This window comes from Thalassophryne amazonica, chromosome 5 (assembly GCF_902500255.1).
Source record: "Thalassophryne amazonica chromosome 5, fThaAma1.1, whole genome shotgun sequence".
NCBI lineage: Eukaryota > Metazoa > Chordata > Actinopteri > Batrachoidiformes > Batrachoididae > Thalassophryne > Thalassophryne amazonica.
Genome location: NC_047107.1, coordinates 53,194,414 through 53,222,245, shown reverse-complemented (window position 1 = coordinate 53,222,245; position 27,832 = coordinate 53,194,414). Strand labels below are relative to the sequence as shown.

The 27,832-nt window shown below is 39.7% G+C and overlaps 1 protein-coding gene across 1 annotated transcript; it reads left to right on the top strand.

Annotated features, from left to right (window-relative positions):
- The first annotated feature begins 327 nt into the window (after positions 1 to 327).
- slc6a4b (solute carrier family 6 member 4b) lies at positions 328 to 22,088 on the top strand. Its single transcript, XM_034169465.1, has 13 exons — positions 328 to 572; positions 1,542 to 1,676; positions 1,925 to 2,144; positions 5,551 to 5,689; positions 5,796 to 5,930; positions 7,925 to 8,028; positions 14,458 to 14,585; positions 14,675 to 14,787; positions 19,982 to 20,113; positions 21,259 to 21,358; positions 21,456 to 21,556; positions 21,714 to 21,881; positions 21,999 to 22,088. Exons 1-13 carry the CDS (start codon positions 374 to 376, stop codon positions 22,077 to 22,079), a joined length of 1,755 nt encoding a protein of 584 aa, XP_034025356.1. The 5' UTR covers positions 328 to 373; the 3' UTR covers positions 22,080 to 22,088.
- Positions 22,089 to 27,832: the final 5,744 nt, after the last annotated feature.

Genomic DNA, 27,832 nt, shown 5'->3' with positions numbered 1-27,832 from the left:
AAAAATCATACAGTCCTGGCCTGGTTGACAAAAATGTATATTCAAATATAAGAAGGACTGGAATCAAACTGTAATCCTTATTGGCTGGAACTCAATGTTCAGTTCACCGATCTGCTATAAAGTAGATCTGAACTTTTACTGAACTTCTACAAATCGATTTGTGGCCTTGAAATCTCAAGCTTTTTAAAGTGTAAGTGTCAGTCAGGACCAAACACGTCTTTGTGATGCCTTTGTCTTTGAACATCCCCAAAGTGTCCGCTGCTGCTTGCCCCGCTCCTCCCACTGGAGCCTGTCATCATCAGAGGAGAAGCTCCTCTAAAGCTGCTTGTTTGTCTGACTTCACAGTCTGGTGACCCGACAGGACTCAGCCTTCATGGCCGGCAGTCTGACCCACCACGGCTCCTCCAACCCCGGCTACAGCACTAACACTATCTCAATGCCGGTCATCACACAGACGGACTCCAGGGACAAATGGAGCAAAAAGATGGATTTTCTCTTGTCTGTCATTGGCTTTGCCGTGGATCTGGGAAATGTTTGGAGATTTCCTTACATATGTTATCAAAACGGTGGAGGTAAGAGATTATCCATTATACTGAAGAAGCAGTATAGACGCTCTCCAGGATTTGCATATATTTGATCACTTATTTAGGACGCTGTAGTCGACTTTGCATTTCCTGGAAATGGATGTGTTGGAGTTCAGAATATATTTGTCCTTTTAATGACTTCAGATGCTGAGGAAACTGTCCATGGTGCTGAAACACACACAGCTGCAGCCTTCACAACATAGTCTGCTTCAAAGTTTTTACACTTTTCTTACTGTATACAATTCTGTGCAAAAGTATTAGACATGCTAGAATTTTGAAAATGTGGTGTTTGATATCTTTTAATTAATTAGTGAGTCAACAGTAAAAATCAGTTGAAATGTCTAAACATTCAAAAGTTTCATTCGAGAAACTAATCAAATCTTAACTTACACATCTTATTTGCTACTTTATACATGACAATGATTTTTAAAACATGACCAAATATGTCCCTTCCTTACAAATGACCAGAAAAACAACTAAAAGTGATGTTTTATTTGCACTTAACAGATGAGGTATTTTAAAAGGTGAAAAGTAGTCACACATTTTACTTAATTATATTTACTTAGAAATACTATGTATTTATTAAATTTAAGCATATTAAATATGCCTAAAATGTCTGCAAAGTATTAAAGTCAATTTGTAGAAGAAAATGATTGATCTTAATATATAAATGTTGGTTATTTATTTGACTTTCATTTTTATTTATTCTTTACTTTTTATTATTTCTATGAACCTTGTCTTTGAAATAAACTGACTGATCTGAATTGAATTGACCTGTGTAGTTATTAAGACATGAAATTAAATATTTCTGCTTAATAATCCACAGTATTTATCTGCACATTTTACTGGGAATTGGCAGTTCAAGCTAAAATTCAGTCTCAAGCTAAAAGATTTTATGATCTTATTTTCTCAATATAAGAAAAAACATAGATTTCCTTCCCATACATCTTTGTGCAGGAGCTTTTTTAATTCCCTACATTTTAATGGCTATCTTTGGCGGCGTGCCTCTGTTTTACATGGAGCTGGCACTGGGGCAGTTTCACAGAACTGGAGCCATATCCATATGGAAACACATCTGCCCCATTTTCAAAGGTAAGACCTGTGCAGCTCAGATGCAATTATTCCAGTGATGTTTCATTCTAACTGTGGTGTAATAACGGTGCATTCATGTTGCCGGCATATCAATCAACAAATCCTAATCATTTACAAGAGAAACTCTTCTCAGCTTGTGCAGTATTAAACAAGTTTAACAGTATTGTTTATTTGTTTTTAACAGAAGAGACAGCTTTTAATGATCCCTTTCACAGTGCATCCTCTCACGTCTTTCCTCTCTCATTCAGGTATAGGATATGCCATTTGTGTCATCGCTCTGTATGTCTCCTTCTATTACAACACCATCATCGCCTGGGCTCTATTCTACTTTTACTCCTCTTTCTCCACGATCTTACCTTGGACAAACTGTGACAATGCATGGAATACTCCGGACTGCACCAACTACTTTGGCATGGACAACGTCACCTGGACAAATTCCTCCAGGTCTCCAGCAGAGGAATTTTACACGTAAGTGCATGTAAGTGTGCTTAAAGAAAACTACATGCTTTGAGGTAACACAGTTTGTAAGATAATAATGGTTTTGTATCAATGTGATAGCGAGTAGATTGTTTTGGGGGTGGTCCTACTGTCCATTAAATGTCATCATTATCATAGTGTTTCATATGTTTAAAGCAAATCAAAACAAGAAACAACTACAGCTGGGACAAATAATGAAAATCATTAGTTGACTTGTTGGGTACCATTAGTCATCAACTTGTTGTGTGTTGGGGGGGTGTGGCTGGACATTTTGGTGTTCTTTTCTTTTCTTTGCTCTCCAGGTGGTATGAAAACTGATTTGTCTGTGGAGAAGGTGCTGGCTGAAGAGTCCTTCACCCTCATCAATGTTATGTGCAGCACCTGTGGATGGTGCTCACATGCAACCTTAAAGACTTTCAGCTGAAGCAGATAATTAGATGGCATTCTGCATTTAAGCCATGTGTGATTCAAGCAGAATTGCCGGGAACTCGACCTTGTGGTGTTCATTTGTGAGACGCTGAGGACCGCGCCTGGGTTTGACATCGTGCCTGTGAAGGAAGAAGGGTGAGGGACACATGCTGTCAGCACACATCAGAGGTGAATAATTGTTTGACTAATTGTTGATAGTAACTTGGTATTTTGTTGCGCGGTGTATTTGAATTGTGATGAGAGTTGTGCAGCTCGCTTCTCACTGCCGTGGCGTGCGGATGGCTGGTCCTCCACATGTTGTGAGGAGCTGCTCATTTGCATAGAGCTTAAGTGCAGACCTGAGTGTGTTGCTGATGGTGTGTGCCTTTTGAAGGATGTTGCTTGTGGCTGCTGACTTGCCTCACCTCTTCTGTCCTTCGCAGAGAGTCGGTTTGTCGTGTCCACCTGGGGGGTGTTTGGCGGTAAAAGTGAGTCCAGAAGCGCCGGGCCTCGATCCTTTTGGCCGCTGGAGAGCGTGCCAGCCTTCACTCCACCAGACTGACGCTGTTTTAGTTTGTACACGTTGTTATGCACCAAAGGGTGGAGAAATAAATTGTTTTGTTATTGGAACCGCTTTCTGGTTATTTTAGCGCTGGGTTCCGTCAGACGCAAGTCCGCTCCTCAACCCGCGTCGACACATAACACAACTAGTCGGTGACTAAATCTGACATAGAATGAATTAAGCCAATTTTGAATCTTCATGGTGAAACTCAAATGTGACTTTTACTTTAACAAATATAAGCACAACATCACAAACACAAAAAACAGTATTAGCATGAAGACAATACCTGCATTCATGTACAACCCCTGGCAAAAATTATGGAATCACCGGCCTCTGAGGATGTTCATTCAGTTGTTTAATTTTGTAGAAAAAAAGCAGATCACAGACATAACACAAAACTAAAGTCATTTCAAATGGCAACTTTCTGGCTTTAAGAAACACTATAAGAAATCAAGAACAAAAGATTGTGGCAGTCAGTAACAATTACTTTTTTAGACCAAGCAGAGGAAAAAAATATGGAATCACTCAATTCTGAGGAAAAAATTATGGAATCACCCTGTAAATTTTCATCCCCCAAATTAACACCTGCATCAAATCAGATCTGCTCATTGACATTGACCCTATGTCATGACATTGACCCTATGTGTCTTTTTGCAAGGAATGTTTTTGCAGTTTTTGCTCTATGGCAAGATGCATTATCATCTTGAAAAATGATTTCATCATCCCAAAACATCCTTTCAATTGTCCAAAATATCAACATAAACTTGTGCATTTATTGATGATGTAATGACAGCCATCTCCCCAGTGCCTTTACCTGACATGCAGCCCCATATCATCAATGACTGTGGAAATTTACATGTTCTCTTCAGGCAGTCATCTTTATAAATCTCATTGGAAAGGCACCAAACAAAAGTTCCAGCATCATCACCTTGCCCAATGCAGATTCGAGATGCATCACTGAATATGACTTTCATCCAGTCATCCACAGTCCACAATTGCTTTTCCTTAGCCCATTGTAACCTTGTTTTTTTCTGTTTAGGTGTTAATGATGCCTTTCGTTTAGCTTTTCTGTATGTAAATCCCATTTCCTTTAGGCGGTCACAGACGTTGACTCCAGTTTCCTCCCATTCGTTCCTCATTTGTTTTGTTGTACATTTTTCGATTTTTGAGACATATTGCTTTAAGTTTTCTGTCTTGACGCTTTGATGTCTTCCTTGGTCTACCAGTATGTTTGCCTTTAACAACCTTCCCATGTTGTTTGTATTTGGTCCAGAGTTTAGACACAGCTGACTGTGAACAACCAACATCTTTTGCAACATTGCGTGATGATTTACTCTCTTTTAAGAGTTTGATAATCCTCTCCTTTGTTTCAATTGACATCTCTCATGTTGGAGCCATGATTCATGTCAGTCCACTTGGTGCAACAGCTCTCCAAGGTGTGATCACTCCTTTTTAGATGCAGACTAACGAGCAGATCTGATATGATGCAGGTGTTAGTTTTGGGGATGAAAATTTACAGGGTGATTCCATAATTTTTTCCTCAGAATTCAGTGATTCCATATTTTTTTCCTCTGCTTAGTCTAAAAAAGTAACCGTTACTGACTGCCACAATCTTTTTTTCTTGATTTCTTACAGTGTTTCTTAAAGCCAGAAAGTTGCCATTTGAAATGACTTTAGTTTTGTGTCATGTCTGTGATCTGCTTTTTTTCTACAAAATTAAACAACTGAATGAACATCCTCTGAGGCCGGTGATTCCATAATTTTTTGCCAGGGGTTGTACTAGGCACAGATGACCTGTTTGAGCTGACTAACTCACCTGCTGAGGTTCACACACTTTCTTCACTGAGTGAAGGGAGTGGTGGCAGCTCCAGCAGGTCTATTCTTTTAAGAGTTAAATTAACTTAATAAATGCTTTTGACTAGTCGACTAATAAAAGATAGTCGACTAGTCGGATGTTAGCTAGTTGTAGTTGACTATTATGACTAGTCATCCCATCCCTAGAAACAACCTTTTGTCTGAAGCATTTGGAGCATTTTTACTGTCTTTTTCTGAAGCAACTGCCCCTTCACTATGTCAGATTTCAGTGATTCAAAAATGTCATGAAGATGAACAATTTTCTGAAGACAATATTTGATTTAATTTTCCAAATTTGTAGAAAGGGTGAATCATTTTTTTGAAATAATTGTCTCATGTACTGTTCTGAGCATTTTGAAAAAGATAATCATTTTTGAAGCAATTTAGTTTTTCAAACATTTCAAAATAGTATATTTTGTGAAGCAACTTTCATTTACTGTTTTGAAAATGTCAAATCACTGAGTGAATAAAATGATTTATTGTGCATTCAGAGAGTCTGTAGATATCCACACCTTTGATTTGTCTTTTTAAAATGGATGCAAACCTGCTAATTTGTGTTTTCTGTTCTTGCAGGAGGAATGTTCTTGAGATCCACAAGTCCTCAGGACTGCGAAACGTTGGGGGTGTTCGCTGGCAGCTGATGCTCTGCCTCTTTCTCATTTTTACTATCGTATACTTCAGCCTCTGGAAGGGGGTTAAGACCTCTGGGAAGGTAGCGTACTGTAACCGTGGCTCATTGTGCATGTTCTTTTCCTTGAATCACAAACACAAGGTTTTTCACCCTAAAGGTGTTTACTCCTGTCTCTCTTCCAAATCAGGTAGTGTGGGTGACGGCCACTTTGCCCTACATCGTGCTCTTCATCCTGTTAATTCGTGGAGCCACTCTGCCAGGGGCCTGGAGAGGTGTTGTGTTTTACCTAAAACCTCAGTGGGAGAAGCTGCTCGAGACCAGCGTGAGTCCAGCAAAGTCGTCCAAACACCTGTATTCCAAGAAAAATTTCCGTCATATAGAACAAAATCTCCCTGATGTGTTAGTTTTCTTTCTAAGAAACTGACATTTTGTACAGCCGTGAAACATCCTCGTCTTCCTCACCAGCTCAGTGTGTTTGTTTGCTGAAGGGAATATGGATGAGCTGTAATGAGATGCATAAATAAGCCACAGAGCAGGATAATAAGATGCATAATTGGTTTAGATTTTCTAGCCATTAACAAAGGCCTCCCTTTCTAGCTACTCTTCTTTTTTCTGCTGAATGCATGCTCCTCTTCTGATCTCCCTGCGTACAGCTGTGTGGCAGCTACACTTATGTATATACTGCAACACAACACTGCTCAGCTTGCTGGACACATATTAAAGAAATGACATTATTATTTCTACAACCCCTGGCAAAAATTATGGAATCACCGGCCTCGGAGGATGTTCATTCAGTTGTTTAATTTTGTAGAAAAAAAGCAGATCACAGACATGACACAAAACTAAAGTCATTTCAAATGGCAACTTTCTGGCTTTAAGAAACACTATAAGAAATCAAGAAAAAAGATTGTGGCAGTCAGTAACTGTTACTTTTTTAGACCAAGCAGAGGAAAAAAATATGGAATCACTCAATTCTGAGGAAAAAATTATGGAATCACCCTGTAAATTTTCATCCTCAAAACTAACACCTGCATCAAATCACATCTGCTCGTTGATATTGACCCTATGTGTCTTTTTGCAAGGAATGTTTTCACAGTTTTTGCTCTATGGCAAGATGCATTATCATCTTGAAAAATGATTTCATCATCCCCAAACATCCTTTCAATTGTCCAAAATATCAACGTAAATTTGTGCATTTATTGATGATGTAATGACAGTCATCTCCCCAGTGCCTTTACCTGACATGCAGCCCCATATCATCAATGACTGTGGAAATTTACATGTTCTCTTCAGGCAGTCATCTTTATAAATCTCATTGGAACGGCACCAAACAAAAGTTCCAGCATCATCACCTTGCCCAATGCAGATTCGAGATTCATCACTGAATATGACTTTCATCCAGTCATCCACAGTCCACGATTGCTTTTCCTTAGCCCATTGTAACCTTGTTTTTTTCTGTTTAGGTGTTAATGATGGCTTTCGTTTAGCTTTTCTGTATGTAAATCCCATTTCCTTTAGGTGGTTTCTTACAGTTGGGTGACAGACGTTGACTCCAGTTTCCTCCCATTCATTCCTCATTTGTTTTGTTGTGCATTTTTCGATTTTTGAGACATATTGCTTTAAGTTTTCTGTCTTGACGCTTTGATGTCTTCTTTGGTCTACCAGTATGTTTGCCTTTAACAACCTTCCCATGTTGTTTGTATTTGGTCCACAGTTTAGACACAGCTGACTGAACAACCAACATCTTTTGCAACATTGCGTGATGATTTACCCTCTTTTAAGAGTTTGATAATCCTCTCCTTTGTTTCAATTGACATCTCTCGTGTTGGAGCCATGATTCATGTCAGTCCACTTGGTGCAACAGCTCTCCAAGGTGTGATCACTCCTTTTTAGATGCAGACTAACGAGCAGATCTGATTTGATGCAGGTGTTAGTTTTGGGGATGAAAATTTACAGGGTGATTCCATAATTGTTTCCTCAGAATTGAGTGATTCCATATTTTTTTCCTCTGCTTGGTCTAAAAAAGTAACCGTTACTGACTGCCACAATCTTTTGTTCTTGATTTCTTATAGTGCTTCTTAAAGCCAGAAAGTTGCCATTTGAAATGACTTTAGTTTTGTGTCATGTCTGTGATCTGCTTTTTTTCTACAAAATTAAACAACTGAATGAACATCCTCCGAGGCCGGTGATTCCATCATTTTTGCCAGGGGTTGTATATAGTAGATGCATGATGCTTCATACTGTTGGATGTTTATGTCCTTATCAATGCAAATTGCTTTCACTTTAAAAATATGTATACGTTTTTGCTGTTGCCAGGTGTGGGTAGATGCTGCAGCTCAAATATTCTTCTCGCTGGGTCCTGGTTTCGGGGTGCTCCTGGCTCTCTCCAGCTACAACCCTTTCACAAACAACTGCTATCGGTAAGCTGTGACCTTTCATGATCAAGAGTTTGTGCCACAATGCATCGTGTGACACTTGCCTTTAATAATTATGAGACGAAGAGCTGATAGAATGCTGAAATGCAGGGACGTAACAAGAAATTCCGTTTAGGGATGAGACCTCATGTTTATTAGATTTTCTCTTTAATTTAGGCTCTGATTTTACATCCTGAAAAGGTGGCATAAATAAATGTATGAAGACAGATTAGGGCCAAAAGCACTCACACATAAAACATGCAATATATATTTTCACACATGTAGATATTAACTGCGAGTGTGCACATTATTTCTGCATGCGCACACTCAGAGGAAACTGCTCCCCGAGGAGGAATACGAGTATGTGACCAACGCGCTCCCGCCCTCTTGAAGAGGATTTCTGCTAATGTGAACTGGATTTATACTCTCTCGCTCCAGACTTTTGGCGCTATGGGGTATGGAACCAGGAGTCGGTACTGGCTATGCTGTGATTGGTCGTTTCTGAAGGGTGAGATTTGATTGACAGCCCTCCTTCAGACCTTCTTCTTCTTCGGCATCTGGGCAGCGGTTTCTTACCTAAAGGAACTTCTGCCGAGATGCCATTGTCTTCTTCATTTCAGAAGACTTCTGTGTCTGAGAGGAAGGCTGTCAATCAAATCTCGCGCTTCAGAAACAACCAATCACAGCAGAGCCAGTACCGATCCTGGTTCCCTCCCTCATAGTGCTAAAACCCTTCACCATAGTGCCAAAGGTTTTTAGCGAGAGAGCAGAAATCCGCTTTGGTGAGCACAAAGCAACTTCGCATGAGCAGAAATCAACTTCGAGAGGGCGGGGCCGCGCCGCTCACATATTCCTCCTCACTCGTAGCACTGTTGTCTTTGCTCAGGGATCAGTTTCCTCTGAGTGCACATGCGCGCAGAGATAATTTATGCACTCACAGTTAATATCTACACATATGAAATACACGTTTTATTGTGCGAGGGCTTTTGGCACTAATCTGACACCATATTAGTGGCAGTTCCTTGCCCATCACCCATATTGTATAATAGCAAGTGTAGTTGCATGCACTTTGTGTTTGTGCATTTTGGTCTTAAAATCAGATTTGGTCAGATGCAGAGGTGGAAAATTCTGGTTTGAGTGAGTAAACGACCTACCACATATTTGTTACATCCACCAGCTGACTGTAATTAGTTCATGTCTTCAGACAGGCAGATGAGCTAATCAGTGACATCACCTGTTTTAGGTGATCAGGTAGAAGCAATACATGGCACGACTTTTGCTCAGTGAAGCCGACGTTTTGGTCAGATGTAATCTTTGTGCATTGCTATCTTGAGGCAGCAGAAAGCAATTGTACCATAGACCACCAAAGACATGATCTCCACAAACATCACAGATTTTCTACTATTTATACGTTGCGATATTGGCATACACTTTAAATTGGTGGTGGTGGTGGGGGGGGAGTCCACGATGTGTGTATTCTCTGCTTGTATACACGGTTATGGATGAGTGGATAGACTGTACTGAAACCAAGGGGCATAACCCAAAATGTTTAGAAGTTTTGTTTTTTGTTTTTTAAATGTCTCCATCAGAGAGAAACTATATTCACATTTTTTAAAAATAAATTAAAGGCAAAGACAAAAAGAAAAATCCTCAGGTTTGCAGGTGGGCAGCATTAAAACAGTCTGACAGCCTTTGGGGGGTTAGGGTGTCTGGACCTTATGGGTTGTAATAGATCGGGTGGATGGAGGTGGAGAAGGTGCAGGTGGGCACATACACAACTGCTTCATGTCAGGGAGGTGTTATGGTGTAAATGATCTGCCACATGCTTTGATGCTTTGCATGCAGATGTGTTTCCTCACCAGAAAACCTCTCATGTGTGTCTGACAGCTAAACAGCAATGCATCAGTTTTTAGCACACAAAGCAATGTCAGGTGACACTGACTGGTGTAATTCATGTTACTCCCAAAACACACACTTGACTAATTAAGAGACCAAATAAAACACCTTTGCATCCTTCACCTTCCTTTGTGCTCAGATTACATGCTGTGTAAAGAGCGAAGTGGAGTGCACGTGTGCTATGCACTTTAGACCGCGCTATATATATATATCCATTTTCTTCCGCTTTATCCGGAGTCGGGTCGCGGGGGCAGCAGCTCAAGCAAAGCCGCCCACACCTACCGATCCACACACACCTCCCCCAGCTCCTCCGGGGGAACCCCAAGGCGTTCCCAAGCCAGCTGAGAGATGTAGTCCCTCCAGCGTGTCCTGGGTCTTCCCCGGGGCCTCCTCCCAATGGGACGTGCCCGGAACACCTCTCTAGCGAGGCGTCCAGGGGGCATCCGGAAAGGATGCCCGAGCCACCTCAACTGACTCCTATATATACATACAGTGAGGAAAATAAGTATTTGAACACCCTGTGATTTTGCAAGTTCTCCCACTTAGAAATCATGGAGGGGTCTGAAATTTTCATCTTAGGTGCATGTCCACTGTGAGAGACATAATCTAAAAAAAATAAAAAAATTAAAAAATCCAGAAATCACAATGTATGATTTTTTTAAATAATTTATTTGTATGTTACTGCTGCAAATAAGTATTTCACCTGTGAAAATCAATGTTAATATTTAGTACAGTAGCTTTTGTTTGCAATTACAGAGGTCAAACGTTTCCTGTAGTTTTTCACCAGGTTTGCACACACTGCAGCAGGGATTTTGGTCCACTCCTCCATACAGATCTTCTACAAATCTTTCAGGTTTGGAGTTTCAGCTCCCTCCAAAGATTTTCTATTGAGTTCAGGTCTGGAGATTGGCCAGGCCACTCCAAGACCTTGAAATGCTTCTTACGGAGCTCCTCCTTAGTTGCCCTGGCTGTGTGTTTGGGGTCATTGTCATGCTGGCAGTGGTGGGCACAGATAACCAAAAAATTAACTTTGATAACAGATAATCAGATAACTGAAAAGTTATCTGAGATAAAGATAAAACAATAAACCACCCAAAAATCTATCAGAAGTTACAGATAACTGATAACATAAATTCCAATATTATCTCTGGCACATTTACAACTACTAGTAAAACAAATTTAATAGCTTCTAATAATATTAAAAATAACAACAAATCCAAACAATAAAACCACACTTTTTTTTCAATATTTGGCCCCTGCTGGAAGCTCTTGTTTACGACAGCTCTCTGAACACAGAAGCACCCTGAGAGCAGTCGTAAAGCCAACTCTCTATCAACAACATAGTCCCGGTCATGCGGAGGTCTTGAAAAATAAAGTCATACTGACTTATGGTTTTGATTTTTAAATAACATTAATACCGATAGAATAACTCCATTAATGTCAATTCTGTCATTTCTACAAAGTTAAAATATAACATATATCTTTTAATGTTGAATAATGCACTAATTCTGATGTTTTGTAACAAAGAGACAGATCGCAAAGGATTCTGGGTAAACGTGCCTCTGCTAAACACTGATTGGTTCAGTCATTCATTATGTAAACCAACACGTTAATGTGACGTCTGTCGTGTGTTGGTGTTTAAATGTGCTTTTGTAAAATATTCCATTTTTTTATTTGTAAAAACAGGCATTCTTACGGAGCCCTGGAAGTGTCATCGCAAAATGTTTTGCATGTGGAGAGAATGTGCGCATGTTTGCGCACATTCTCTCCACATTCTCTCTTTACAACATTCATTTGATGTTGTAAAACGTGCTTTACAGCGTGCCAGATGATTTTTCATGCAGGAATTTTTTGGACCAAGTTTCAGGTTAATCGTGCGTCCTGCATCGTGTAGTGTTCATGGAGTATCAAGCTGCGGTCAACATCTGATGACCACCTCCTGATCGCCGATCGTATGGTGGAATGAGAATCAAACCTGTTTGATATATTATTGTGGTCGGCCGTCGTGAGGTTATCCTGTGAAGCATTTGGTTCATTTGTTTATCAGCACTTTAAAACAATGAATATTTTTGATGCCCGTATCTTTCATTACAGTTCCATATTATTTACTGTTTCAAATGTTTTGAAAAAAGAGAAGTTGCCATAACTGTTATATGTATTGTTTTAAGTGATGAAAAAGCACCATTGCTTCAAGTGCTTTCAAACAGTATATTCTTTTATGAATCAATTAACTTAGAGTGTCATCTGGTTTGAACAAGTGAATCACTCAGTTTAAATTCAATTCAATTTATTTAATTTATATAGCGCCAAATCACAACAAAGTTGTCTCAAGGCGCTTCACACAAGTAAGGTCTAACCTTACTAACCCCCAGGGCACTGTCACTGTCTGTAGCAGATGGCTTGAGTTACAGTTTCTCCCATTTTTAAATCATATTACGAAGCATTTGCTCCTTTTGAGTTGAAGCTTCAAAGAGCCTGGTTTTATTGTGTGTGTATTGATTTCATTGATTATTCGAAACAATAGAAATCATACAGGCACATATGGTGATACAAATGGAAGGACATGAGTTGCTCCACTGATTAACCAAAAAATGCCATTTGGAAACAGACACAGATGGTGAATGAGCTGAGTCGGTCAAACATACTACAGGCCTCTCTCCCAATAACAAATTTGTACAGTTGTATGCAAAAGTTTGGGCTCCCTGATAATTTTCATGATTTTCCTTTATAAAGCATTGGTTGTCTGGATCAGAAATTTCAGTTAAATATATCATATAGCAGACGAACAAACTGATATTTGAGAAGTGAAATTAAGTTTCTAGTATTTACAGAAAGTGTGCAATAATTGTTTAAACAAAATTAGGCAGGTTCATAAAGTTAGGCACCCTTGTCATTTTATTGATTTGAATACATTGAGCACTAATTATGGAATGGAACACAAAATTGGTTTGGAAAGTACCTTTGACCTCCTTATGCAAGTGAATCCAGTCATGAGAAAGGGTATTTAAGGTGGCCATTTACGAATGTTTCCCCTCTTTGCATCTGTTGTAATGAGTGGCAACATGAGAGCCTCTAAACAACTCTCAAATGACCTGAAAACAAAGATTGTTCAGCATCATGGTTTAGGGGAAGGATACAAAAAGCTATCTCAGAGATTTCAGCTGTCAGTTTCCACTGTGAGGAACATAGTGAGGAAATGGAAGACCACAGGCACAGTACTAGTTAAGGCCTGAAGTGGCAGGTCAAGAAAAATCTCAGATAATCTGAAGCGAAGGATGGTGAGAACAGTCATAGTCAATCCGCAGACCTGCTCCAAAGACCTACAACATGATCTTGCTGCAGATAGTGTCTCTGTTGTTCAACTATACAGCACACTTTGCACAAAGAGATGCTGTAATGCAGATGAAGCCTTTTCTGCGTACACGCAACAAACAGAGTCGCTTGAGGTATGCTAAAGCACATTTGGACAAGTCAGCTTCATTTTGGAATAAGGTTCTGTGGACTGATGAAACTAAAATTGAGTTATTTGGACATAACAAGGGGCAGTATGCATGGATGAAAAAGAACACATAATTCCAAGAAAAACTCTTGCTACCTATAGTAAAATTTGGAGGTGGTTCCATCATGCTGTGGGGCCAGTGCAGGTACTAGGAATCTTGTTAAAGTTGAGGGTCACATGGATTCCAGTCAATATCAGCAGATTCTTGAGAACAATGTTAATGAATCAGTGACAAAGTTGAAGTTGCGCTGGGGCTGGATCTTTCAACAAGACAACGACCCTAAACACTGCTCAAAGTCTACTAAGGCATTCATGCAGAGGAACAAGTACAACGTTCTGGAATGACCATCTCAGTCCCCAGACCTGAATATTATTGAAAATCTGTGGTGTGATTTTAAGCGGGCTGTCCATGCTCAGAAACCAACAAACCTGAGATGTTTGTTAAAGAAGAATGGTCCAAAATACCTTCAACCAGAATCCAGACTCTCATTCGAAGCTATAGGAAGCATTTAGAGGCTGTCATTTCTGCAAAAGGAGTTGTTTTAATACATATTGATGTATTTTTTCTGTTGGGGTGCCCAAATTTATGCACCGGCTTAATTTTGTTTAAAGAATTATTGCACACTTTCTGTAAATCCTATGAACTTTATTTCACTTCTCAAATATCACTGTGTTTGTCTGCTATGTGATATATTTAACTGAAATTGCTGATCCAAACAACCAATCCCTTACCAAAAAATAGTACTGATAAGTATATAAAAAGTAAACTGGAAGTATACTTGAAACATACTTGTATGTACTACTTTTTGGTAAGGGATGATTTATAAAGGAAAATCATGGAAAACATCAGGGGTGCCCAAACCTTTACATACCACTGCATTTGATCCAGATGAAGCTTTCAGTCCAGATCACTCACAGTTTGGGAGTCAGTTGAGCAGGTGCCTTCAGGATCTCAGCAGATATGCAGGATTTTTGCTTTGAAACAACACTCAAAAATGATTCCAAATTATCACTGAACCAGGCTTCATTTTCTTCACTAGCGATGCCATTGTGACCACTTTGGTGAACTGTGTGACCAGCTTCGTGTCAGGGTTTGTAATCTTCACTGTCCTGGGCTACATGGCAGAGATACGAAAGGTGGAGGTTGAGGATGTCGCCAAGGATAAAGGTGAGCAAATACACAATTTAAAGGTGAAATATAAAACAGATGAACTATTTATCTTCATCTCTCCATTTTCTCCCTTTGTACACATTCAGGACCAAGTTTACTTTTCATCACTTACCCAGAAGCCATTGCAAACATGATGGGCTCAACATTTTTCGCCATCATCTTTTTTGTGATGATGATCACGCTGGGGCTGGACAGCACGGTACAAACAGTGACATGTGAAAGTATATGACAACAAGAGGGTCACTTCAGAGAAATACTCCATTCATCATAAATCGGATGTGTTCATAACTTACAGACTGAACAACAAAAATCAGGCACTCAGAAGGTAACAAAAACATTTATTTTCTCATTGCAACAGCATGGTTTTAACTACAAAAATAGCAGGTCAGTTCTCAGAACATCCACCATACTACAGAAATGCCCAGGGTCTTGGATGGCAACCACCCACGCAGACAACCACAGTCCTTCTCCACCTCTCAAAATGAACCATCTATCTGCCACAGGCAGGTGAAACATGGACATTACCCTTGGCCTTACCCTGCTGCTCTGTTCCTCAACACTGATTCACCAGTATGCTGGATTATGCCCAGAAGAATGAGCCACAAAGTGGCACATCTACAACCCCTGGCAAAAATTATGGAATCACCGGCCTCGGAGGATGTTTAATTTTGTAGAAAAAAAAGCAGATCACAGACATGACACAAAACTAAAGTCATTTCAAATGGCAACTTTCTGGCTTTAAGAAACACTATAAGAAATCAGGAAAAATAATTGCGGCAGTCAGTAACGGTTACTTTTTTAGACCAAGCAGAGGAAAAAAACTGTGGAATCACTCAATTCTGAGGAAAAAATTATGGAATCATGAAAAACAAAAGAACGCTCCAACACATCACTAGTATTTTGTTGCACCACCTCTGGCTTTTATAACAGCTTGCAGTCTCTGAGGCATGGACTTAATGAGTGACAAACAGTACAATCATCATCAATCTGGCTCCAACTTTCTCTGATTGCTGTTGCCAGATCAGCTTTGCAGGTTGGAGCCTTGTCATGGACCATTTTCTTCAACTTCCACCAAAGATTTTCAATTGGATTAAGATCTGGACTATTTGCAGGCCTTGACATTGATCCTATGTGTCTTTTTGCAAGGAATGTTTTCACAGTTTTTGCTCTATGGCAAGATACATTATCATCTTGAAAAATGATTTCATCATCCCCAAACATCCTTTCAATTGATGGGATAAGAAAAGTGTCCAAAAATATCAACGTAAACTTGTGCATTTATTGATGATGTAATGACAGCCATCTCCCCAGTGCCTTTACCTGACATGCAGCCCCATATCATCAATGACTGTGGAAATTTACATGTTCTCTTCAGGCAGTCATCTTTATAAATCTCATTGGAACGGCACCAAACAAAAGTTCCAGCATCATCATCTTGCCCAATGCAGATTCGAGATTCACCACTGAATATGACTTTCATCCAGTCATCCACAGTCCACGATTGCTTTTCCTTAGCCCATTGTAACCTTATTTTTTTCTGTTTAGGTGTTAATGATGGCTTTCGTTTAGCTTTTCTGTATGTAAATCCTATTTCCTTTAGGCGGTTTCTTACAGTTTGGTCACAGACGTTGACTCCAGTTTCCTCCCATTCGTTCCTCATTTGTTTTGTTGTGCATTTTTGATTTTTGAGACATATTGCTTTAAGTTTTCTGTCTTGACGCTTTGATGTCTTCCTTGGTCTACCAGTATGTTTGCCTTTAACAACCTTCCCATGTTGTTTGTATTTGGTCCAGAGTTTAGACACAGCTGACTGTGAACAACCAACATCTTTTGCAACATTGCCTGATGATTTACCCTCTTTTAAGAGTTTGATAATCCTCTCCTTTGTTTCAATTGACATCTCTCGTGTTGGAGCCATGATTCATGTCAGTCCACTTGGTGCAACAGCTCTCCAAGGTGTGATCACTCCTTTTTAGATGCAGACTAACGAGCAGATCTGATTTGATGCAGGTGTTAGTTTTGGGGATGAAAATTTACAGGGTGATTCCATAATTTATTCCTCAGAATTGAGTGAGTCCATATTTTTTTTCCTCTGCTTGGTCTAAAAAAGTAACCGTTACTGACTGCCACAATTATTTTTCCTGATTTCTTATAATGTTTCTTAAAGCCAGAAAGTTGCCATTTGAAATGACTTTAGTTTTGTTTCATGTCTGTGATCTGCTTTTTTTCTACAAAATTAACCAACTGAATGAACATCCTCCGAGGCCGAAGATTCCATAATTATTGCCAGGGGTTGTAGAATGGCTGGGTAGCATGGGTGGACGACACATGAGAATTCTCATACATATTTACATATTTACACACACACACACACACACACACACACACACACACACACACATATATATATATATATATATATATATATATATATATATATATATATATATATATATATATAGTGGAGCAGATAAGTATGACTTTTGGTCAGAATTGTTCACTTGGTGATAAAAGCATCAGATTTGGCATGAATGTTCTTCATAAATCAGTGTTTGAGAAAAAAGTGCTGGCCACTTGAAAATCCAATATGACGACCAGGTAGGGATCAATAACGAACTACACAAGAGTCAAAATTTAAAAATGCTCCAATCATATTGAAGGTACAACACAGTATTTCTCTGATCATACATATTCCAAAAAGGTATAGTTTGGACTATCTATGACTGAATGTTATGGAGTTATGGGGTAAAAACAGCAAGAATGGTGACAAAGATCAGTTTCAGTTTTTGCAATGGTCAAAAGTTAAAGTTGCTCCAGTTTTTGTAAAACGTGGTGCTACACTCTACACACAATACCCCATAATGACAATGTGAATTTTCTTTTAGATTTTTGCAATGTATTAAAAATAAAAATAAATAAATCAATAAAAATAAAAAAACTAAGAAGTCATATGTACATAAATATTTACAGCCTTTGCCATGAAGCTCAAAATTGAGCTCAGGTGCATCCTATTTCCACTGATCATCCTTCAGATGTTTCTACAACTTAATTGGAGTCTACTGGGGTAAAATCAGTTAACTGGACATGATTTGAAAAGGCACACACCTGTCTACATATAAGGTCCCACAGTTGACAGTGCATGTCAGAGCACAAACCAAGTATGAAGTCAAAGGAATTGTCTGTAGACCTCTGAGACAGGATTGTTTCAAGGCACAAATCTGGGGAAGGATACAGACACATTTCTGCTGCTTTGAAGGTCCCCATGATCAAAGCGGCCTCCACCATCCATAAATGGAAGAAGCTTGGATCCACCAAGACTCTTCCTAGAGCTGACCGCCTGTCTAAACTGGGAGGTCGGGGTAGAAGGAACCTAGTCAGGGAGGTGACGAAAAACCTGATGGTCACTCTGTCGGAGCTCCAGCATTCCTCTGTGGAAAGAGAAGAACCTTCCAGAAGGACAACCATCATTATAGCAGTTCAGTTCAATTCAATTTATTTTGTTTATATAGGGCCAAATCACAACATAGGTGCCTCAAGGTGCTTCACGCAAGTAGTCTAATCTTACCAACCTCTAGAGAAAAGCACACAGGCAACAGTGGTAAGGAAAAGCTCTTTCTGATGATATTGAGGAAGAAACCTCAAGCAGACCAGACTTTTGGAGGGGGGCATTCTAACAGTTACAAGGTTTTTGCAATGTGCAGCAATCCACCAGTCAGGCCAGTATGGTAGAATGGCCAGACAGAAGCCACTCCTTGGTAAAAGGCACATGGTAGCCCACCTAAAGTTTGCTAAAGGCACCTGAAGGACTCTCAGCCCATGAAAAACAAAATTCTCTGGTCTGATAAGACAAAGATTGACCTCTTTGGCATGAATGCCAGGCGCCATGTTTGGAGGAAACCAGGCTCCATCCCTACAGTGAAGCATGGTGGTGGCAGCATCATGCCGTGGGGATGTTTTTCAGTGGCAGGAACTGGGAGACTAGTCAGGATTGAGGGAAAGATGAATGCAGCAATGTACAGAGACATCCTGGATGAAGACCTGCTCCAGAGCACTCTTGTCCTCAGACTGGGGCGATGGTTCATCTTTCAGCAGGACAATGACCCTAAGCACACAGCCAAGATATCAAAGGAGTGGCTTCAGGACAACTCTGAATGTCCTCGAGTGGCCCAGCCAGAGTCCAGACCTGAATCTGATTGAACATCTCTGGAGAGATCTGAAAATGGCTGTGCACTGACAATCCCCATCCAACCTGATGAAGCTTGAGAGGTGCTGCACAGAGGAATGGACAACACTGCCCAAAGATAGGTGCACCAAGCTTGTGGCATCATATTCAAGAAGTCTTGAGACTGTAATTGCTGACAAAGGTGCATCAACAAAGTATTGAGCAAAGGCTGTGAATATTTATGAACATGTCATTTGATAGTTTTTTATCTTTAATAAATTTGCAAAAATTAAAAAAAAATCATGTTGTCATTATGGGGTGTTGTGAGTAAAATTTTGATGGGAAAAAATTAATTTACTCCATTTTGGAACAAGGCTGAAACATTGTTTCTGTGTAGGCTCTCAGTTGTCCAGGTGGTTTTCATAGTAGAGAAGCTTGAATCTTCGACTGGACTGGGTTGCTTGACACGAGAGCTCGCGTTGCTTGACTCGTGTCAAGCAACCCAGTCCAGTCGAAGATTCAAGCTTCTCTACTAAGGCTGAAACATTATATGTGGAAAAAGTGAAGTACTTTCCGTGTGTGCTTTATACTTTGGATCCTGTAACTGAAGAGCACCAAGAGTGGCATTTTTTTTCTCCCATTCTTAAGTAGCAGGCCATGTTAATTTTTAACATTTGTTTCCAGAACTTGCTCCACAGACACTGATATGATTTATCGTAGAAACAAGAAAGAAAGAAAGAAAAAAGTCCACGTCTGTCACTTTAAATGGAAAGGACCTGTTTCTCATCACACCCATCCAGATACAGAGTTTGGTGATGTATTTCAAAGGAGTCAAAACATGCACGTTCAGCCTAATTATGACTTATAGCCGGTCTATAGGTCTTTTGCACAATACAGAACTGTAAGACACTGTAACCTAAAACCCAGCCATATCTAACTGTAAATGAAGATAAAAACCACAAGCACAATCCGACCTATTTAAAGCTATGTGTATGTAGCATTATCTATAAGAGATTAACCATAAAAGTAACTCATTTGCTAGTCTTCTTAACACATTCTATATCAGTTCATATGATGAAATAAACTCATGGATGTGCAGAGATAGTTTAAATGAAATATAAATAGTTGCTCAACTTAAATGTTAAGACTTTTCACAGACTGATCAATGTTTAGTTATGTATACTTTGCTTGTGGTTTGTAACAGATTTTCTGATATTTCTGTGTTTATCAGTTTGGTGGGCTGGAGGCAATCATCACTGCTGTACTGGATGAATACCCTGACCGTTTCGCTCACAGACGGGAACTTTTTGTCCTATGCTTAGTACTGGTCTGCTTTTTGGGCTCCCTAAGCACCCTTACAAATGTATGTTGTTCATCATTCAAGTGAATACAAAACTAAATTTCCCATTAGGGGAAACCAGTGCACAGTGGATCAGAAATGTTGTTTTGTGGCAGCCTAAACACATTATGCATAGGTTTAGGTCATTCTATTGTGGATTTGATACAGCAAGTTATTGTTTATAAGACTGTGTTATTTACATCTCCCCAAGTGTAATTTACAGGTGTTTAAAATCGATTTTAAAATTTTTGGTTCACTGTGCCCTGGACACTAATTCACAGGGCACAGTGAATCAACTTAGAATATAATGAAAAAACACATGATTATAAAGATTTCTTCAAAATTATTAAATATATGCTGATGCATATACAAACTATAATCCAGCAAACCAGCTATGTAATGTGTGATTGTCTGATATAGTGATATAAGTCCTTTAGAAACTATTATAAATACAACTTTCATAATTTCTCTTCAAACATGAAAACAGTTGTTTATATACACAAATTATAGCAATAATTCATGGAAAAATAAATGTATAAGCTTCAACAAGTAATATTTGTCATCCACTTGATACTGGGGCTCAGTAAATCACTTTCTAGACTGATTCACTGTGCCCTGATTCACTGCGCCTCGGGTGTATGTGACACACATGAGTCATGTTATCAAATAGCTGATAGTCTGGAGAAGACATAACACATGCTCATCAGTTGGACAGGGTAGTCTTCTAACTAATAATTTTTTTTGGCCAACTTTCCTCTGTTGTGAGAAATAAATACAAAGACACTAACATCCACAAAACTTACTTTTGATAGGAAAAAACTGACTTCACTTACCACTTAGTTTTACCCTTAATGTATCCAAAAACAAAACACTCATTTATAAGGGGGATGTCTTTATGCATAAAAATATGGCATAACGGCTGCAAATATATATGTAGTTTTGCAGATATAGCTACTGATTCACTGTGCTCTGTGATTCACCATGCCCCGATTTCCCCTACTTTTTGCCCATACTGGTTGCATTATTTCAATTTATTTATATATATATATATATATATATATATATATATATATATATATATATATATATATATATATATATATATATATATGCTAATGCTCACATGGAGGAAAATGACGGTATTACGCAGAGTGACGTGTGATTGACAGGGTGGTGCCTACGTGGTGAAGCTGCTGGAGGAATTTGGAGTAGGCTGTTCCATTATTGCTGTGGGCTTTTTGGAGGCTATTGCTGTTTCTTGGTTCTACGGTAATCATGAGCTTTCTGACAATTCTGCTTATCTCTAATGTGAATTATGAACCCTGAAAATCCAAATATATAATTTTAGCGCACGTCTCCACTTTAGGCATTAAAAGGTTCAGCAGTGACATTCAAGCAATGTTGGGCAAAGCTCCAGGATTATTCTGGAAGGTGTGCTGGGTCGCCATCAGTCCAGCATTTCTAGCGGTAAGAACACATGAAAAAATGGCAGACGCTTCAATGAATTAGTGGCTCATAAATTGTTCTAATCCTATCACATGTCAACAGAATGTCCCATCATGCTTTTGCATGAAAACAAAACAAGAAAATGCTCATTTCAGATCTCTGTACATCTATTTCTCAGTACATTATAGTGAGTTTCCTGGTGAAGTCTCCGCCCCTCACGCTGTTTGAATATAAGTATCCTGAGTGGAGCATCACAGTGGGTTACATCATTGGCTTCTCGTCTTTTATGTGGATCCCCATTTACATGGTCTACAAGCTGGTGTGGACTCCTGGGTCTCTAAAACAGGTCAGTGTCCCACAAGATGAAAAGAAGAAGAAGAAAAAAGCTGTGAGAAACAAACTGAAAGCACACAGGTTCTTACAGGTGGTTATTTTTTTTAAATGAACATCTTGTTGTCCCCAGCGCCTGGCTGTGTGTCTGCGACCAGAAAGGACTGTACCAGACATCCACGCTGATACCTTCCACATGGCTCCTGTGCCATAGAAACAGCAAGATAAAACATGTGACAAAATGTGGAAAACAATTTTCTGTGTGTGAACTGAGCGACAGTGATATGAATTGACTGAAATCATTTTATGAGCAGTGTTTTGTACATGGTTACATGTAATAAATGATTGGTTTAGTGGGTTTTGCTGAATGATTCAGTGCCAGTGTGTTGGCAAATATATCACCAGCTCGGCTGCATTTTTGGAGCAGGTTTGACAGCTTTTCTGTTTTACTCTACATCTGAAATATTCACACAAGATGTGTGTGTTATGTTTATTAATGATTTCAAAAGACATGTTCCAGCTGTTTCAAAACAACTGAATCAACTTGATGGCTGCGGTTATGTTCACATGACCTGTTTTGCTTTAATCTGCACTGACTTTATTCTGTGTCCAAAATGTATAAAGGCTGCGTCAACGACAGACTGCTTCTCTGAACAACTGCTGTAATTGTAATTGCAGACTGTTACATGACATATAATAGTATCATGCGTACATGTGTTAACTAAAAGTTCTTTGTACCTTATTTATATTTACAGAATAATGTGTTATAAAAGTAATGTTTACTGCTCCCCACACCACCACCACCACCACTTTTTTTGGCACGTCAACACAAAATCAGTTCCGACAAAAGTGAATATGTGAGCTATTTATTTCATAATAATAATAATAATAATAATGATAATTCCTTTGTAAGTGTACTATCCAGTAGGATACCATACAAACACAGTTGCAAATAATTATAAAATATTCAAATAATTGTAAAACACAATTTACTCATACTTTCAGTCATGTTTTTCTTAAAATAGTTTTTGAAGTCCTGTGACTTACACTCTGGAGCAACTTATATACTGAAAAATCACACATTGCTAGAACCCAGTTTTCATATTGATTATCACCAAAGTTGAAATTCCGCAAATATTTCATTTATTTATGAATATTTATCATATTTCTTCATTTTTAATGCTTTAATGTGTGTGTGTGTGTGTGTGTGTGTGTGTGTATATATATATATATATATATATATATATATATATATGTATATATATATATATATATATATACACACACACACACACATATATATATATATATATATATATATACTGTATATGTGTGTGTGTAATGAAAATGATCTTGTTTGGCACTTCCATAATTTTGTTCCTTTGTCATCAAATAAAATATTTCTAATCTTAAATGACCAACATGATCAAAATTAACTTTGAAGAAACAAACAACAACGACAAAACAAACAAACAAAAGTTTTTTGAACCACAAGTTAGAATACAGTGACAAGACACCATGACACACTTTTTATGATGTCATTGATGAATTTGAGGACGTGGGTGGGGTGTTCTGACCCTCAAACAGCAAACTTGGTTGACATCAAAATAATGGAGACCTTAAATTGTTGTAAATAAACTGCCAAAAAACTAAAGAAAAACAAAGCATAAATTGAAGCAGATAGAAAACACAGCTAGTAGACGCAGGCCACCAGAGATCCCATTGAGAAGAAGTCAGGATAAAATTTCACAAGAACATTTTGCTGAATATCTCACAGGTCTGTTGTGTCAGTTGCCAGTAAGGAGAAGAAGAAGGACCTTTATTATCAACAACATGTTTGTACATACATACAACAAAATTCGTCCTCTTAATTTCCATACTCTCATGAGCGCCACTAGATTAGCTTATGGCAAGCTAAAAGTGGACGCTCTCGTTTTGGCTGAACTACTATACAGTTTTTGTATATTCTGTGTTAGTATGCGCCAACGTGCTTGATGAATTCCTGTGGAAAAAGTAGTTCCCAAACAATGCTGGATTTGCAATGACAGTGTGTTTTCATGGGTAACAAAAACATGAGGTGTATATTTGGCACAAGAACCTGTGTATCTTGTGTGTTTTTACACCTAAATGATCATAAGTCAATACTCAGACTCATCTAACAGCATCTTCTCATGTCGGCAAATTCATCGCTGGGTCAGGCTAAAGTAGTCCGGTGAGCTGTCCCACAATGCCAAAATAGCAGAGATGTCGCTCCAACAAGAGCACCATGCTGAGCAGGGTGTTTAATTTCAACCCACCATAATTGTAGTGTGACACAATGCAACCTCCAGGGGCAGTGAGCAGCCGCACACTCTAGTGAACAGGGTCCAACTCCAAGTCTGCCACATGGTTGAGAGCACAGAAAGGGACATGACCCTGATGTGCATATTTTTAATGGTGTTAGGATGGCAGAGTAGCTGACGTTCACCCACACAAGGAGAACATGCAAATTCCATAGAGGAAAAACTGGGAATAGGTGAAATTGAACCCGAGTCCTTCTTGCTGTGACGTAGCAGTGCTAATCACTGAGCCACCACGGTGCCTAGAATTATTTACAGTCACAATGCTTTTACTTAGTTTGCTAAAATTATTAGACTCCTTAAGAAATTCTGAGGTTCTATCAAATTCAGCATAATCCTTAAATCTGGCACATTCACACGTGCACTTCCTCCGTCATGTTCTCTGCAAGATCTCATGGCACAAAGTGGCAATATTTGCCATGGAATCCCCCCAAAATAAATACTTTACCAGCCCAAACATATCACGCAGTGTATAAGGCAGCTGTCCATCTACAACTAGGTACTATGTACCAGAAATTGTAAAAGTGCACCTATGTATGAAATCATTTTTAATCTCTTAATATTCTTATCTTTTGTTGTCATTGTAATGGCTAAACGCGCTATTAGATATTCTAATTAATAATTTCATTTGGAACATCTAAAAGCTATTAAAGCATAAACCTTCACATACTTCACAATTCCTAAAAAAATTGTTTTTAAACTCCTGGTTAAATCAGGCAAAATCACTTTAAGGATGATTGTTGTAGCGATACATAGAAATATGTAAAGTGCAGTGGGACATATGAATCCACTTTTAGCTATTGAATCATGCAGATCAAAGCCCTTTTGTATGTTTGACTGATATTGAAGTAGAAAGCAGGCAAACACAGAGACATAAAAGAGATGCTGCTAAAAAGATGGTTTAACCTCTAGGACTAGAACAGTACAAACTAGCTGCATAGCTATATGTTGAACATTTAATCCACTAATTCTGGCATTAATGTAGTTATATAAATAGAAAGGCTATAGAAATGAAATTTCATGTTGTTACAGTTGTCACGTCTAATTATCAGGAGAATGTACATGTTTTTGGAGAGATATGACTGTGCTTGCAATAACTCAATTTTAGTTGAGACATTATTGATGAGACAGACGGTCATATTGTATGTGCACATGCAGACCAAATAAAATATGTGGTTATTGACCAGTAATGTGAATGTGAATTCTACTGCTGCCAGGCAGCAAAATCTGAATGTGGGACTTTTATTCTTTCCTGGAACACTCCATAGAAATTGTACCCTCTGTGTCCAATTTCAATTCAGTTTCAATTTATTTCATTTATATAGCGCCAAATCACAACAAAGTTGCCTCAAGGCACTTCACACAAGTAAGGTCTAACCTTACCAAATCCAAGAGCAAGCACACAGGTGACAGTGATAAGGAAAAACTCCCTCTGATGATTTGAGGAAGAAACCTCAAGCAGACCAGACTCAAAGGGGTGACCCTCTGCTTGGGCCATGCTACAGACACAACTGACAAAACGAATATAGAGGAAATTTTGGGAGTCCATGCTGGTGCACAGGGTGGGCCTGAAGACACCCACTCACATCTTCAAAAACCTACTAGTCATTGTTTATTTACTAATATCTTGAACAAATAATTAAGATTTGACATTCACGTGAAATGATACTGAATTTAACTGTAAGTAATCAAAAAAAATCTGCTTTTTGAGTGTATTTGTCCGTCCGACTATGTTCATGGCCATCTCACGGCCCTATAATCCACCCACACAGCGCAACACGAGTGTCATTCCTCCTGTACAACTGACACAATTGTCATTTGTACGCTCAACGCCCACATGACGTTAATATAGAGCACATTTGCACTTATCTGTGTGCCGGTCTTATTACGAGGTGTGGTCAGGTGCAGTGCTGTTGCATTCCTGTCATGAGGAGGCAGAACACAGTTGTGCCATAGACCACCAAAAACCTATTTTTGTAGATATACAGAGAGACCTTGCTCAGGGAGTTGATAAGGGTTAGATCTCCTCTCCAAGTGAAGTGCATTGTGGCAGCTCTGCTGTGGTTTGGAGCTATATAAATAAATTGAATTAAATTTAAGAGTAATGAAGCTATGATTATCCTCAACCAGATGTGTTGGGATAAACACATTGTCAGAAAAGAGTATAGGAGGTTCCCTAAAGAACTTTTTGATGGGGAGTTGAAGGCTGGGAAGCTTCTGCAACAAAAGCCTATAATAAACAGGTACTTAACCGTGCAGAATGGAGATACTCCATTACAGAAAGATGTAGTACGTTGGAGGATGAATGTATCAAGCATGCTGAATTCAAACATGGACTTTGAGTTGTGAAAGTGTAGTGACACGGACCCACAACAGGGGGCGCAAATGAACGGTCAATAGATGAGCCAAAAAGTAACAATTTAATGTTGTGAAATGAAATACAGACAATCTCAGAATATAATTACAGTCAAATCACAAAGGTGACGTGTGGGCAGGCTCGAGGATAGAAGACGTCTGTCCTGAGAAGAGCCGGAACCACACGATTTCCGCCGCCACTGAACCTGGTGAATACTGGAGCCGCCAAGTCCCGAATTCCCAGATGATCACCGTCCCCGACTGTCGGATCTGGTACTGCTGGCGAGAACAAAGACAGTCAAGTGTAGGTGTGTGCACACCCAGTAACAACAACGGTGGGAATGCCACCTCCACCTCTCACTCAATACGCTGATGAATTTACAGTGATCCCTCAGAGGAAAAGAGTGCCGTCCTGCACTCACTCAGCCTCCACAGGAAGAGGGACCGGTACTCCTGCAAACACTCACAATATACAGCTTATAAGTAACACAAATGGCTGAGGATATTACCTCCAATGAAGTACGATATCTCGGCAACGAGGTGGAGATGACGTCTGGTCTTTATGGAGTGAGATGATGTTGAGTAGATGGGTGACAGCTGTCAAGAGATAATGAGTGACAGCTGTCACCCCCGGCTGTGTCCGTGGCGGCAGCGCCCTCTCGTGCCTGAAGCCCGCACTTCAGGCAGGGCGCCTACTGGTGGTGGGCCAGCAGTACCTCCTCTTCTGGCGGCCCACACACAACAGGACCCCCCCCTCAACGGGCGCCTCCTGGCGCACGACCAGGCTTGTTCGGGTGACGGTGGTAGAAGTCGGCCAGGAGGGCCGGATCCAGGATGAAGCTCCTCTTCACCCAGGAGCGTTCTTCGGGTCCATACCCCTCCCAGTCCACCAAGTACTGGAAACCCCAGCCCATCCGACGGACATCCAGGAGCCGGCGCACCGTCCAAGCCGGCTCCCCGTCGATGATCCAAGCAGGAGGCGGCGCCGGTCCGGGAGCACAGAGGGGTGAGGTGTGGTGAGGCTTGATTCGTGACACGTGAAAAACCGGATGGATCCGCAGTGAAGCTCCAACTCCCGGCTTCACTGCGGATCCATCCGGTTTTTCACGTGTCACGCAGGACTGAGGACTTTGAAGATCTTGAATGGTCCGATATATCTGTCCTGAAGTTTCGGGGAGTCCACCTGGAGGAGGATGTCCTTTGTGGAAAGCCACACCTCCTGCCCGGGCTGGTAAACAGGGGCCGGGGATCGCCGGCGGTCTGCATGGGTCTT

Bases quoted from the DNA above. Each gene is read 5' to 3' on its own strand.
- slc6a4b (XM_034169465.1), top strand. From the start codon at position 374: ATGGCCGGCAGTCTGACCCACCACGGCTCCTCCAACCCCGGCTACAGC. The intron at 5,931-7,924 runs GTGAGTCCAGCA...TGCTGTTGCCAG, and splicing joins AGAAGCTGCTCGAGACCAGC to GTGTGGGTAGATGCTGCAGC. The intron at 14,586-14,674 runs GTGAGCAAATAC...GTACACATTCAG, and splicing joins GGATGTCGCCAAGGATAAAG to GACCAAGTTTACTTTTCATC.